General features: G+C 39.4%; 1 protein-coding gene across 1 annotated transcript in view; it reads left to right on the top strand.

The window, feature by feature from the left end:
• tub (TUB bipartite transcription factor) overlaps window positions 1–13,501 on the top strand; it is a 113,394-nt gene that overhangs the window by 31,884 nt on the left and 68,009 nt on the right. Inside the window, exon 4 of the mRNA XM_048607333.1 lies at window positions 2,175–2,337. Coding sequence (XP_048463290.1) covers window positions 2,175–2,337 — 163 coding nt within the window. The remainder of the gene's footprint in view (window positions 1–2,174; window positions 2,338–13,501) is intronic.

The raw sequence follows: 13,501 nt of genomic DNA, 5'->3' as shown, positions 1-13,501 counted from the left end.
AACCATTGGAACAGTTCATGGCATAGTGACACTTTGAATCACACCAGAAATAAGGGAGGTAACGACTAATGGTATTATTGCTCAAATGTCCAGAGACCCAGGTAATGTTTAGGGATCTTGGTTAGAATCCTGCCATAGTAGATTGTGGAATTTGAATTCATTAAAAAAAATTTCTGGAATTAAAATGTCCAGTGATGGCTATGAAACCGTTGTCAATTGTTGAAAAAACCCACCTGGTTCACTAATATCCTTTAGGGAAGGAAAATGCCATCTTGCCTCATCTGGCCTCCATGTGACTCCATACCCACTGTGATGTGGTTGAGTCTTACCTGGCTTCTGGGCAATGGGGAATGGGAATAAATGCTGGTCTAACCAGTGCTGCCTAAATCCTGTGAATGAATGAAAAAAAATCAGGTTACAGCCCTGAGCATTTCCGGGATTCATTTGCTTTTTGTAAATATCGCTTTGTCTTCTCTTCTCAAAGTTATCAATCGCATTCCTCTCCTCATTTTTATTAGTTACGGTTCTTGTTTCCTGCTGTTGCATGCAACTAATATCTAAGTGGTCTCTCCAAGTTGTTAACATTGTGGCATCCATTTTCTGCCAGATTGTTGTTTGTGTTATGAATGCTTGTGACCTTTGTTCTAGTAGTGTGGGGTTTTCTGCAAATGTGACTCTCGTCAAAACCAGAAGTCTCACTATAAAAACCAAAAGAACTGTAAATGCTGTAAAAGTTCTGCGAATGAGTCATTGGGCCCAAAACGTTAACTTTGATTTCTCTTCACAGATGCTCCCAGACCAGCTGAGCTTTTCCAGCAACTTCTGTTTTTATCGTAGAAGTTTCCCTATATTTAAACTTTGGCACACACCAATAACCTGAATGCCAGCACAGATTGGGAAATTTCCAAGTGAAATTTTTGCGGTCTAACATACAACCTACTAAATTCCATAATGTATGCTTCCATGGTACTATCCTCAGTCTTTCTAAATTCATCAAAATCTGACCGTGCCTCATAAGCTGTAAGTAGATCTTCTTTTTGATAAATTTTATCCATGAAAGTTAACAGTCTGTCTAAACCTTTGTCCATGTTCAAGTTATCAGGTTCCAATTCCAAAAAATAGTCTTTGCTTCTTATCTTGTTTCTGTATAATAACAAAAGTCTTAAGGCCATACGTTGCTTCCTGGTTGGCAAAGAAGTTACCCAGTTTACATTGTCATTCAATTCTTCCACTGATCATAAGGCTCATTTTCAGAAAACAGGGGTCGGGTAATCATAACTTTATCGAAACATTACATTTTGAATCAACCATTCTCTGGTACAGGTCTTATACTTACAAAGATAACTGAATTTAAATAGAATTCAAGTCCACACATTTAGTGAGAGCTTTATTTCAGTTAGTCACACTCTGTAAAACTCTCTATTGGTTATTAGCTCCCCATTTTTATACAATCACTTCAAACTCAATTAACTCTTAATTAAAATATACATTATCTGTTCCCACATTCTGTTAGGTCTCAGGCATTCCTTCGGGCTATACTAGATATTAACATGATGGGAACCTGCAAATGGTGACTTTACTACATTCATTGAACACACATTAAGTTACTTTCTAAAATGTTCTCACTAATCAAAAACAAAACCCTACAGTAATTTACGAAAGCTCCTAAGTCAGAACGTTCCAAATGCACAATCATTATCATCTCGAAGGACAAGGGCAGCAGATACATAGCAACACCACCACGGGAACGTGGCAAATTCCCCTCCAAGCTACCCACCAACCTAACTTGGAAATATATCACTGTGACTGGGTCAAATTCCTGGAACTCCCTCCCTCACAGCAATGTGGATGAATTTAAACTGCACAGGCTATGGTGTACCGACACCGAGATGACTACAGTGGTTCAAGCTTACCACCACCTCACCCTGGGCAATTATAGATGGTTAAAAAAATGCTGGCCCAGCCAGTGAGCCCATATTTTATGAATGAACAAAGGGGTATCATTACAGATTTATGTTAATAAAAGCCTCAAAGCCCAAATGCAAACAAATCATTGGTCTAGATTGGAAGTTACTTTGTAAGTTGAACGAGTCTAAAGTTCACTCAAACCTCTGATAAATTGAAAGTAGTTATATGAGCTTAGTCAATGATTAACAGGGATTTATTTCCTGCAGCGCGCATTACTGGAACAGAAGCAAAAGAAAAAGCGGCAGGAGCCTCTAATGGTCCAGTCAAATGTCGACAGTCGATCACGGACTCGGCGAATGAAGCAATCAGAAGAGCAGGCCCCTCTGGTTGAATCTTACCTTAACAGTAACAGCAGTACCATTTACCATGGTAAGTCAATGCTGTTTATGTGTCCCTTATTTTAAGTAGTCTGATCACAATCTTTAGCACTAAATTCCACTTCCCCGTGTTATTAACATTGTCCAATTTGAATTATTAGGTAATTAAATTCTTTTAGATTAAAAAGGTAACTTTCAATCATCATATGTATATTGTAAGCTCATTGTGTGACAATACTCCATAGATGATTGGTTAGATGAACATGGGAGACCATTTCATTATTTTCAAACAGAAATTATGCCATACATTCTTATGTTAAGCAGGGCTTGAAAACTGTTTTATTTTCACGGTTCCTCAAGATTTCTCAAGGGCTACTTCTTGATTTTTGAGACTACATTTTGTCCTTTTTCAGTCTCACCAACTCTGTCATTACCTGATGCAGTCAATTTATACCAATCCCTCTATGTCTGTTTATGTATGGGGAATTTGAACTTGCGCAGAAATAGAATTAGAAGAATTCATCAATATCTCCAATAATCATCACCATTTCACTAAAGCCAAAACCCCTACACACAAGAAAAGCATTCATTTCCTGGGAACCACAATATTTAATTTGGCACAAGGCAGCAGACATAAGTTAACAACAAATGCTTTTTTGAAAATAAACTAGCTTACTTCTGTACAAGAAAAAACCCATATCCTAAACATGCTTTCTATGAGTGGTAAGATCCTAGCTATATTATTACATCTTTGTCTCTAACACTGTCTCTGCACCCCAAGTATTCATAGTATGTAAAATGCTTTGAAAGATGCTAACACGTAAATGAAAATCTTTATGAAATAAAATTGTCCAATGTTAAATTATACAAATGACAAAGTGGGTGGAGTTTTCCCATTTTTGGTTAAAGTATTTTTCTCGAGTGGGATTCATGTCTAATCCACCATGGCTTCGAGAGATTTTTCTCACACAATCTTCCACTCTTCATCTTGTTAATTACACAACTAGCCTCTTGAGCATCTACTTTGAGGAACCACGTGTCTGGAGAGGTGGAATTGTTCGCCATTCCTGGGACATTCTGCCTTCATCCCTATTTAAATTCCTGCTGCACATCACTTCCGATGCTATAAACCAGGAACTGCCATTCGTCCTGAGGTGCTTCACCGTTATCACCAAGGCATGGCCCAAACAAAAGTAAAGACCATTCCTGCTTCGTAAAGAGGGACTTTAGAATTAAAATTAGGTTTTATTGTCACATGTACTCAAGGACAGGGAGTACAGTGAAAAGTTTACAATGTTGCCACTCATGGCGCCATCTTAGGTACAAGGTACCTAGGTAGAAAATCTTAGGTAATGAATATAAAAATAAAGAAATAAGTCAAAAGTTCAACATTACAGTTCTCGTCAGTATAAAGTATTAAATACGAAATAACATTATAAGTTCCAAATTACAGTCCTTCTTTAGCCATGGGCCTGTAGTCACTCCATGTTGGGCTTTCTCCACATGGGCTCGATTTGTTCCCACACCGGGCTCAATCTGTGTCTCTCACCAGGCTCGATCTGTATCTCACACCAGGCTCGATCTGTGTCTCACACCAGGCTTGATCTGTGTCCTGCACCGGGCTGGATCTGTGTCCTATTCCGGGCTCGATCTGTGTTCCGCAATGGGCTTGATCTGTGTCCTGCACTGGGCTCGATCTGTGTCCCGCGATGGGCTCGATCTCTGACCCACGATGGGCTCGAATTGTCAATCCCTGCAGTGGGCTTGATCTGTCGATCCTTGCACTGGACTCAATCTCTCCCTCGCGCTAGGTTTGATGTGTTGATCCCCATGCCTCTGCGTTGCAGGAAGGTGCTGATGGTTTGGGTAAAGCAGAGGTGGGCTATTCTTTCTCTTGCTGGCCATAGGAGACCATGCCAGAAGGCAAAGCCAGCCTGAACCCAAACTGCAGCTCAGGCCAGTGCTGTGTCCCGGATGAAGCAGGATGGCCAGCAGTGCAGGAGGAAGGTCAGTGATCTTCTGTGCTTCAGCACAGTAAATGTGACTTCTTCTCTCTGCTAGCCCTCACTCACAGGACATCACTTACTCTGTCTCTGCCACTGCACTCTACTCTCACCAAAGCTCATGGACTGCAATTTTTAATATTACATGCATCATGTCCATTCAAGACTCTTACCCATCTCATCCTCCCAAATTATAACCTTTCCTGCTCTCTGTATTTCCTACCCTCACAACCTTTTCTGCTTCTGAGTGACTGTTAACTTTGTGTTCATACACTTTCTTCAAACTCAATCCCTCCCTTTGTCATATTGCAGGAACAGTCCCCCCCCATCCCACACTGATGTCTCCACAGTATCCCAACTGATCTACGTATAAGCCCCAGACTGGTTGCACTTGACCTGCAGAATTGCACTCCATTCCCCAGACTGCAAAGATGCAAATCCTTGCATTCTGACAGGACCAAGTACCTGACTGACTGTAGTCAATCAGGTATGGAATGGAATAGGTCCAGCCCCTTGATTGACTGTAGTCCCCCTTGATCCCACTAACTACTGTTCTCCTTTGAGTTTCACACATGGTTATTCAGTTGAAGCACATACAGTGTGTTTGCTGTGTGAACTGCTGGCACATGTTGCAATTATGACATTGATGTAGCATAGTGTCATACAGCTGCTGTACTGTTCTGTGTTCCCAATGTGACAAGCTGCCTGCCTCTCTCTCTGCAAGTTATAGAGGCTGGCAGCCTGTAACTGAATACTAAAGATTCTGTGTGCTAAGAAAGCAATGTCACCCACACAGATGGTGGTAACCCATAAATCAGTACTGATATCAGTGAGAAAGTAATGTGAAGTGGATGGAATCTGGCAGACTCCAAGTAAATGGAAAGCAAGTGACCACTAAGGAAGCAAGCTGATTACCATAAGATGCATCTTGCATGGATATATGAGATGCATGTCTATTCCTGTATGTAAAGCCATCTGTGCAATGCAAGACCTAGTTGTCTCTAAGTTCCAAAGATATAAGTGTTTGAAGGGCTGAAGTAGTTTTCGAGTTGTTTCGATAGCAGACCTGATGATGTGGTGAGACTTGTGGTTTGCCATTGCTAACTTGCATAGCTGAAGGCTCAAGGTGGATGGTGGTCATGGAGCCTACAGGAAAACTACTGTGAAGAAACAGTTGGTTGTTGGCCAGGACAAGCATTCGGCAAGCTCAAGTTGTCAGATACCTGCTCTGATTTATGTTTCAAAAATTTGCACCATCTAATTTCTGAGGAGAGGAGGAGTGTTGAGAGTGGCATTTAAATGAGATGTGTAGGGATTTTAGTATCCCTAAGTGCACAGAAATATTATTGTCCATCTCTAATTGCACTTGAGAAGGTGGTAGTGATCTGCTTTCTTGAATTATTGCTGCCTGAGTGGTGTAAGTGATTACATATTGCTGTTAGCAATGGTGTTCCAGATTTAGAACACACTGACAGAAACAGAACAGTGATATATTTCCAAGTTAGGATGGTGGGTGGCTTGAATAGAAACTTGCAAGTGGTATTAGTCTGCCATCATCACCCCATCACCCATTGAGTAACAGAATTGAGCCATTTTAGATGTAAATAGAAGGGAAGTTTTCTTTTTGTAAGTTTTGCATTCCCATGAATAAGTTTAACATTTTGATATCTCTCTTCCCAAATGATTAGGTATGTCTCAATTACATCCAGTCTCTCATTTACAGTTAACCAACAATTATTTAATGGCTACACGGATTATTAATGATTAGCTCCAGCTTGTTGTACTTTAATTTTACAATTTTAATATCTGTCATTAATGCTTCAGATTAAAGACTAGTATACATCATTCACAAGGAGAAATCTGACATGTTGGTCAACAAAAAAAAAATTGGCCCAGAATTCAATATTTTTTTCTCCTATTGTTAAAGGAATGGAGTTATAATCATAAAAATAGCAGCAAAGGACAATTTCACAACAATGTTTTAGAGAATGTCATGAACCTTTTTGCCACAAGAAATGATGTCATTGGAACCCATTGATGAAATTATTGTTTTGTAATCAGACTTGGTTAACCATTATTCTCTGTATATATCGACTGTACCAGTTGATGAATATTACAACTTACTAATAGACTACAGTGTAAGACAAATTTAGTCTTATTTGTCAGATGCTATTTTGCAGAAGTTTTTTTTCCCTAGCTGAATTATCAACAGTTGATTTAAAGTACATTTTGCAATTTCAATATCACATCTCTTCAGTAACTACATCTATCTTTTTTGATAAATGTAATTAATTCAAGTTTCAATTCTTCATTTACCTCAGGATTCTTCCTCAGCTAAATAGCATTCTTGGTTGAAGCTGATTTTTTTGACCCCAACATCAAGCTGACACAGAAGAATTAATTTTGTAACTTTAATAATGTTCTATATGGTTAAGCTGACGTTCATTGTGGAGTGGTTCAGACGTTGTCATTTTTATCTCTGGGACTTTGATTGAAACCTAGCTTGACTTCATGGAATGAGAATCTTGATGCTTCACTATCTGCTAGAACCACCCCTCCCCTTGTGAAAAGATCTCATGGAATCGTGTCATGTAATCACACACCACAGAAGGAAGCCATGCAATTTCTCATACCTGTGCCAGCTTTTTGAACAACTCATCCAATTAGTTCCATTGCCTCACCCTTTCCTCGTAGTGCTGCAACATTTTTTTGCGAGTATGCATTTTAATTCTATTTTAAGATTTAATATTAAATTTGCACCTGACGCCTTTTCAGGGTCATTGCAGATCACAGGATTTAACTAGGTCAATAAAAGGCTGATTGATCTGGTTCTCTTGCTAATTAACTTGGTTTGTTTTTCTGGTTGCTGACCCATCTGCAAGTGGCAAGAGCTTTTCCTTATTATACAATAGCTAATATCTTTATGAACACCATTATTAAATCACCCATTCACATTCTCTGCTTTCAGAAGAGCAGTAACAGCTTTTCCAGCCAAGTATTGAAAGCTCCTGAATCAGGAGCCGTTTTAGCAAACTTTCTTTGAACCATTTATAGGACTTTATCATCATTTCTAAAGCATTACACCCGAACTGGACATATTACTGCAGTTGATTTAATACGATTTAAAGTAACCCTTAGTTTTATACACTATGCTTCAATGTTAAAGCTAAGATTCTCTTTTACTATTTTAATAGTTTAATCAACTTGTCCTGCCTTCTTTGAAGATTTCTGTTTGTGAACTCCAGGAATCATTGATCATGAATCTACTTTAAGTTTACCATTTATAGCATATTGTCTGTCCTCATTCTTCTTCTCCGTATCGATCCCTCCTCATTTCTCAGTGTTAAATTTCATCTGACTGCTCATTTCACAAGTTGTTTATGCCCTCCGGACACTTACTATTACCTTCCTCACCACATATTACTTTCAAGTTTCTTATTATCCACAAACAATGAAATTGTACTCGTATAATAAAGTCCAGGTCATTAATGTATATCAAAAAGAGCAGTATTCTAAATACCAACTATTTATTTACTTCCCTTATATAGTCTCTGATGTACTAATTTTGACATGCCACCAACTTAAGGGAAATGAACATCACATTTACTCAGTTATACATTTTAAATTTCAGCTGCTGAAGTGCCTTAAAAAGGCACCTTGGTGTATCTTTTACAGGGTATGGGCAACGGCCTAATAAATTGGTAATTTCTGTCAGACACCAGAATAATTTATCCAAGAGAAAATAACTTTGCTATTCAGGTGTTGATGTTGAGGCTGAGGTGCACTGTTGGGACTAAGCAGAGGGGACTATGTATTCTGCATCTTTTTATGCTATGCTATGCCAATTGTTGGACAAAGGATGATTCCCTGTGGATCTCCTGCAGTTACACCTTGTGATTTCAAAGACTGGCCCCAGAAAATGTCATTGCCAGATATGCCTTCAATCACTGAAGCATGTTTTTAGGACTCCCACTGACCTGTTTTGGGCTAGTTTTGGTGCCATAGTCAGTGGAATGTTCCCTTGAAGATGCGAACAGTGCCTCTCACCACTGCTCTGCCATCAGTGCCTGCATCTGTTTCTGGATCTAACTGTGAGGAGGCCTGAAATTGTGTATCACCTGTGCTAACATCACTGAAAACATAATTGTTATTTAGATATGATTGGTAAAAATGTAGATTATTGATTCTGACATTGATATTCACGGTGGTCTGGTCAGATTTATCTGGAGTTGTAGGCATAAGATGCATGTAGCCATCCTTCACCCTGTTGTATAATTCCAGTGCCAAGCTGTCCTTTTTTTTTATTCATTCATGGGATGAGGACATTGCTGGCTAAGCAGCATTTATTGCCCATCCCTAATTGTCCAGAGGGCAGTTATGAGTCAGCCGCCTTGCTGTGGTTCTGGAGTCACATGTGGGCCAGACCAGGTAAGGGTGGTAGTTTCCTTCCCTAATGGACATTAGTGAACCAGATCAGTTTTTCCTGACAATCAGCAATGGATTCATGGACATCATTCGACTCTTAATTCAGATATTTTATTGAATTCAAATTGCACCATGTGCCACAATAGTTTGGTTTAAGGCAAAGACTAGCTCTGAGTTCATGTTTTCTACAGTCAGGCTGCTATTAAGGCCAAATGTCAGGTAGTTTCTTAAAAATTTATCCATAGGATCTGGTAATTGTTAGTAAAGCCAGCTTTTAGTGCCCATCACTAATTTCCTGAAGGTGGAGGGTATTGAATAGTCATGTCAACTCATGATGCTGTGTGAGCTGCTCTTCATGACGAAGGTTGCTGCCATTAATCTCTTTGAGTGTAGGAAGCTGTTTTGATTTGCATTGCAGAAGAATCTTTTATTGTTAATAGTATATGGTTTATTGCCTGTTGGCAGGTAATTACAGGGTATATTGATAAGATAGACATTGTTCCAGAGATGTTGAGGAGGACCAGATATTAGGTGGCATTCCTTTGATATTGTAAGCTTTTCTACTCATGTTGAATTATCATAATGAGCGGTACATATTGAATTCCTTGGCATTAGCCCCTTCAGATCATTTCAGACCCATATATAACAGTGGATTATTAAACTACTCCAGCCCATTTGGGTAAATACACTCTCGGTGATGTTAGGAAGAGAGTTCCAGGATGTTTCCCCCGTGACAATGAAGGAACAGTCATATAGTTCCGTGTCAGGATGTGCGTGATTTGAAGGGCAGCTTGTAGATGACATTATTTCTATGCATCAGCTGTCTTTGTCCGTTGGGTTTGTTTGCAGGTGTAGAAGGTGTTGTTGAAGGAGGCTCAGAGAATTGATAGAGTGGATGACAGATTGCTGCCCCTGGGCATTGTTGGCAGAGGAGTGAATGTTGAAGGTGGTGGATGTGGTGCCAGTCAAATGATCTGCTTTGTTCTGGATGGTGTCAAAATTCTTGAGTGTTGTTGGAACCATAATTAGACAGGAAAGTGGAGAATATTCTGTCACACTCCTGTTTTTTGCCTGTGAATTGTGGATAAGTCTTTGGGAATCAGGAGATGAATTACTCGCTGTAGGATTCCTAGCCTCCGACCTGTTGTAACCACAGTACTTGTATGGCTGGTCTAGTTAAGTTTCTGAGCAATGGTAACCCCCAGGATTTTAATGACAGGTGATTCAGTGATGGGAGTACCATTGAATATCAAAGAGTGATGGTTCGATTTTCTCTTGATGGATGAAGCTGGGCTTTGCCCGGTAGCGTGCAAATGTTTATTGAGTTGAATTCTTATCTTCAGGTATTGCTGCAAACTTAAACAACCATGTAACACCCATTAGCTTAGAAATACTTCTTAAGGCTTTTATTGAGGTCAGAGTAATTATTAGAGATTGAAGAGGACCTGTGGCTGGTCTTAGGGAATGTGACTAATCATAACTGACTACCATTTTCTTCTTCCCTCTATTAACATTCCAATTTGCAACTTCATCTTGAATTCTGTGAGATTTAATTTAAATCATAAATTTTTAATTTAGTTCCTTTTTTGTTCCGTTTACAAAATTCCAATATTCTCCTTACAAATGTGAAGCTCATGACTCTTTAAAAGGCATGTGCATCAAATTTTTATTAAGATTTGACGTTACATCAGTCTTCTGGCAGTCTGTTGACATCAAACTAACGTTCAGTGACCTTTAAAAACTTGCCATCTCAGAAAAATAAGTGCCCTTCTTTCCAAGCAACATTTAGCCCTGCCTGAACTCTATTGACCTTTTGTCACTAGTTCCAATTTAGATGTCTACTTCTGGTATGTATGGTATCAGTTTATAATTCATATGATTATGTTTGTCTCATCTAACCATTTCCGTGAGAAGAATGATCTTAATATCAACTTTCCATTTTACAAACACAATTGACCAAATTCTAGAGTTATTTAATCACAATACCTTTCGATTACATGTCTCTTTTAATTTAAAGGCAGTTAATGCCATGTATGACATACCTTCCGTACATTTTGAATATGTAGCTATACCTGTTGCTATTTGATTGTCATTCTTGATGAGTTCATGTGCTCCTATTCCAATTGGTGGCTATAATGGGCCCTTTACCCTGGGTGGCCCTGATGTCTGGGCCAACGTTTACAGCTGTGTTCAGGAAATGTTTGGGTGGGTCGGGTTTGTCCCGATCTTGGCTCCTGCTATTCTTATGTAGAACTAGATTTGTTTCACCTGTTCCTATTCCATATGTGGAACAACTGTTTTGTTTATATATTAACACAAAAGATCATACTGTTTTAAATGTCTGCGCAATTGTTCTTTCCATTTTATTTTCATATTCATTAATACTCCATGTCTGCAGTTTTTCCAAAAATATCTAATGAATCATATTATGGAAGTAATCCAGACATTCCTTGCTTGACAAACTGTATCACAATAGTAAAAACATTCCACCTTCATGAGTAGAAAAATGAATGCCTGCTCAATGTAATATGCAAACTACAGGTTAGTATAATAATAGATACACGAATGCAAGAACAGTGTTTTAAGGTTACAAATTCTTCTGTACCGCAGCTGTGGAACTTAATTCCAGTCAGAAGGAAGCATCATAATTGACACCTGGATTTGTCTCAGGAGCACCTTAAATAATTTATTTCTTTTGAAAGAAATTTACATGTTCCAGAGACATGGTTTATTCAGAGAAAGTCTGTCTAACAAATCCTTAGAGGTAATTGACAACATGACTGAAATTCTTGTTGGCAGAAAGCCTGACTTGTGCCTTGAGAGACGAAGAATTTTCAATGGAACCATGTTTCTCTGTGGCGCTGCCTTGCTTCCTGTGTGGGTGGGGTGTTGGATGTGACAGAATGGATATGTGACAGTGGACATACCAAGTGAATATGTCTCTAAGCATGTTTCCAAGCTTCAACAGAAAATTTCACCATGTTGGCCTCTTGATTATCCCGGTAGAATGTATACCCTCTGATGGCAAACATAGATTCTGGTGAAGCAGGAATGAGTTTTATGTATGATGTGCAATCGTAGGACACACTGAAAGTCCATTGAACTTATGCTGACAGTGTAGCACTACAAAATTACTGATCATTTTTAAAAAAAAATTAGATTCAGCATACACATGAACAAAGAAACTCAGAAAGTAAACTCTTCTGCTTTATTAGACACTGAGTTGTTGTGCTGCAGTCCCTTGATGAAGGGATTGTTAGGAAACATATTTATCATTGCCACAGCTAGCTGCAGACGCTTTCTGTGATAGGTGATTATTGTTAAAAGCTGTCTAAGAAAATGTCTGCATGATCTATATTCAAGTTATTTTAAAGCAACATTTCATTGGAAACTTTCCAGTTGATCTTCATTATCACAGTTTGATACAGAGCAACATATATCATTTATAGTATATCTAAGTAAACTGATCACTGTAGTACATATACATTATTTATGTCTCTGTGATTGGAAATGCAAGCCCACTAAATGACTGGCTTACTGTTACATTTTCATGTGTTAGAGCTAACTTCTTGGCAATTCTCTTCAAATCACTTGTCTTTCTTGCTTCCTTTCATCAAAGTCTTCTAAATACCCTTCTGTTCAGATCTGTGTTCACTCCACATTTGTCAAATGTCTGCTTTTTCACATTTTTGTGTTGCAGAGCACTTTTAGCTATAAAGTGAAAAAAATGCTGCTGCATTAAGCATTTTGGGATATTATTTTCTTATGATGAATCTCATATAGAATCATAGAAACCCTTCAGTGTGGAAGCAGGCCATTTGGCCTGTCGCGTCCACACCAACCCTCTGATGAGCATCCCACTCAGATCCACCCCTCCTACCCTATCCTTGTAACCCTGCATGTCCCATGGCTAATTCACCTAGCCTGCACATCCCTGGACACTCTGGGTAATTTAGCATGGCCAATCCACCTAGCCTGCGCAATGTGAGACTTGGGAGGAAACCGGAGCACCTGGAGAAAAGCCACGCAGACACGGAGAGAACATGAAAACTTCACACAGACAGTCGCCTGAGGGTGGAATTGAGAGCCCTTCACAATGTGAGGCAGCAGTGCTAACCACTGTGCCACCCATATAAATCTAAGTTTTTGCTACATTGTGCAGTGTAGTGCAATACTACACTAGGCAAAGCCAGAACTTGTAACAAAGCAAATAGAAATGCTGGGGCAGCACAGTGGTTCAATGGTTAGCATTGCTGCCTCACAGCACCAGAGACCTAGGTTCAATTCCACCCTCAGGCGACTGTCTGTGTGGAGTTTGCACATTCTCCCCAGGTCTGCGTGGGTTTCCTCCAGGTACTCCGGATTTCTCTCACAGTCCAAAGATAAAGCAGGTTAGGTGGATTGGCCATGCTAAATTGCCCATTGTGTAGGTTAGGTGGATTAGTCATGGGAAATGTAGGGTTACAGGAATAAGGTAGGGGAGGTGAGTCTGTGTGGGCTGCTCTTCAGAGGATCGGTGTGGATTCGTTGGACCAAATGGCCTGTTTCCACACTATAGGGATTCTATGGAATAAGTTTTTGTAAAGAAATGGCCAAATTTGTGAAGCATCTTTTTCCAAGCTGGGAAATCAAAGAATTATTAAGGTCTCATGAAGTGGAAAAAGGCAAAGAGTCACAATATTTTCTGACAATTTCCCACAGTTTTATCAGAGATAGTAGGAACTGCAGATGCTGGAGAATCCGAGACAACAAGGTGCAGGGCTGGATGAACACAGCAGGCCAAGCAGC

Source organism: Rhincodon typus, chromosome 17 (assembly GCF_021869965.1).
Source record: "Rhincodon typus isolate 14 chromosome 17, sRhiTyp1.1, whole genome shotgun sequence".
Classification (NCBI taxonomy): domain Eukaryota; kingdom Metazoa; phylum Chordata; class Chondrichthyes; order Orectolobiformes; family Rhincodontidae; genus Rhincodon; species Rhincodon typus.
Note: the sequence above shows the minus strand (reverse complement) of the source record. Positions and strands in the feature narration are given on the sequence as shown.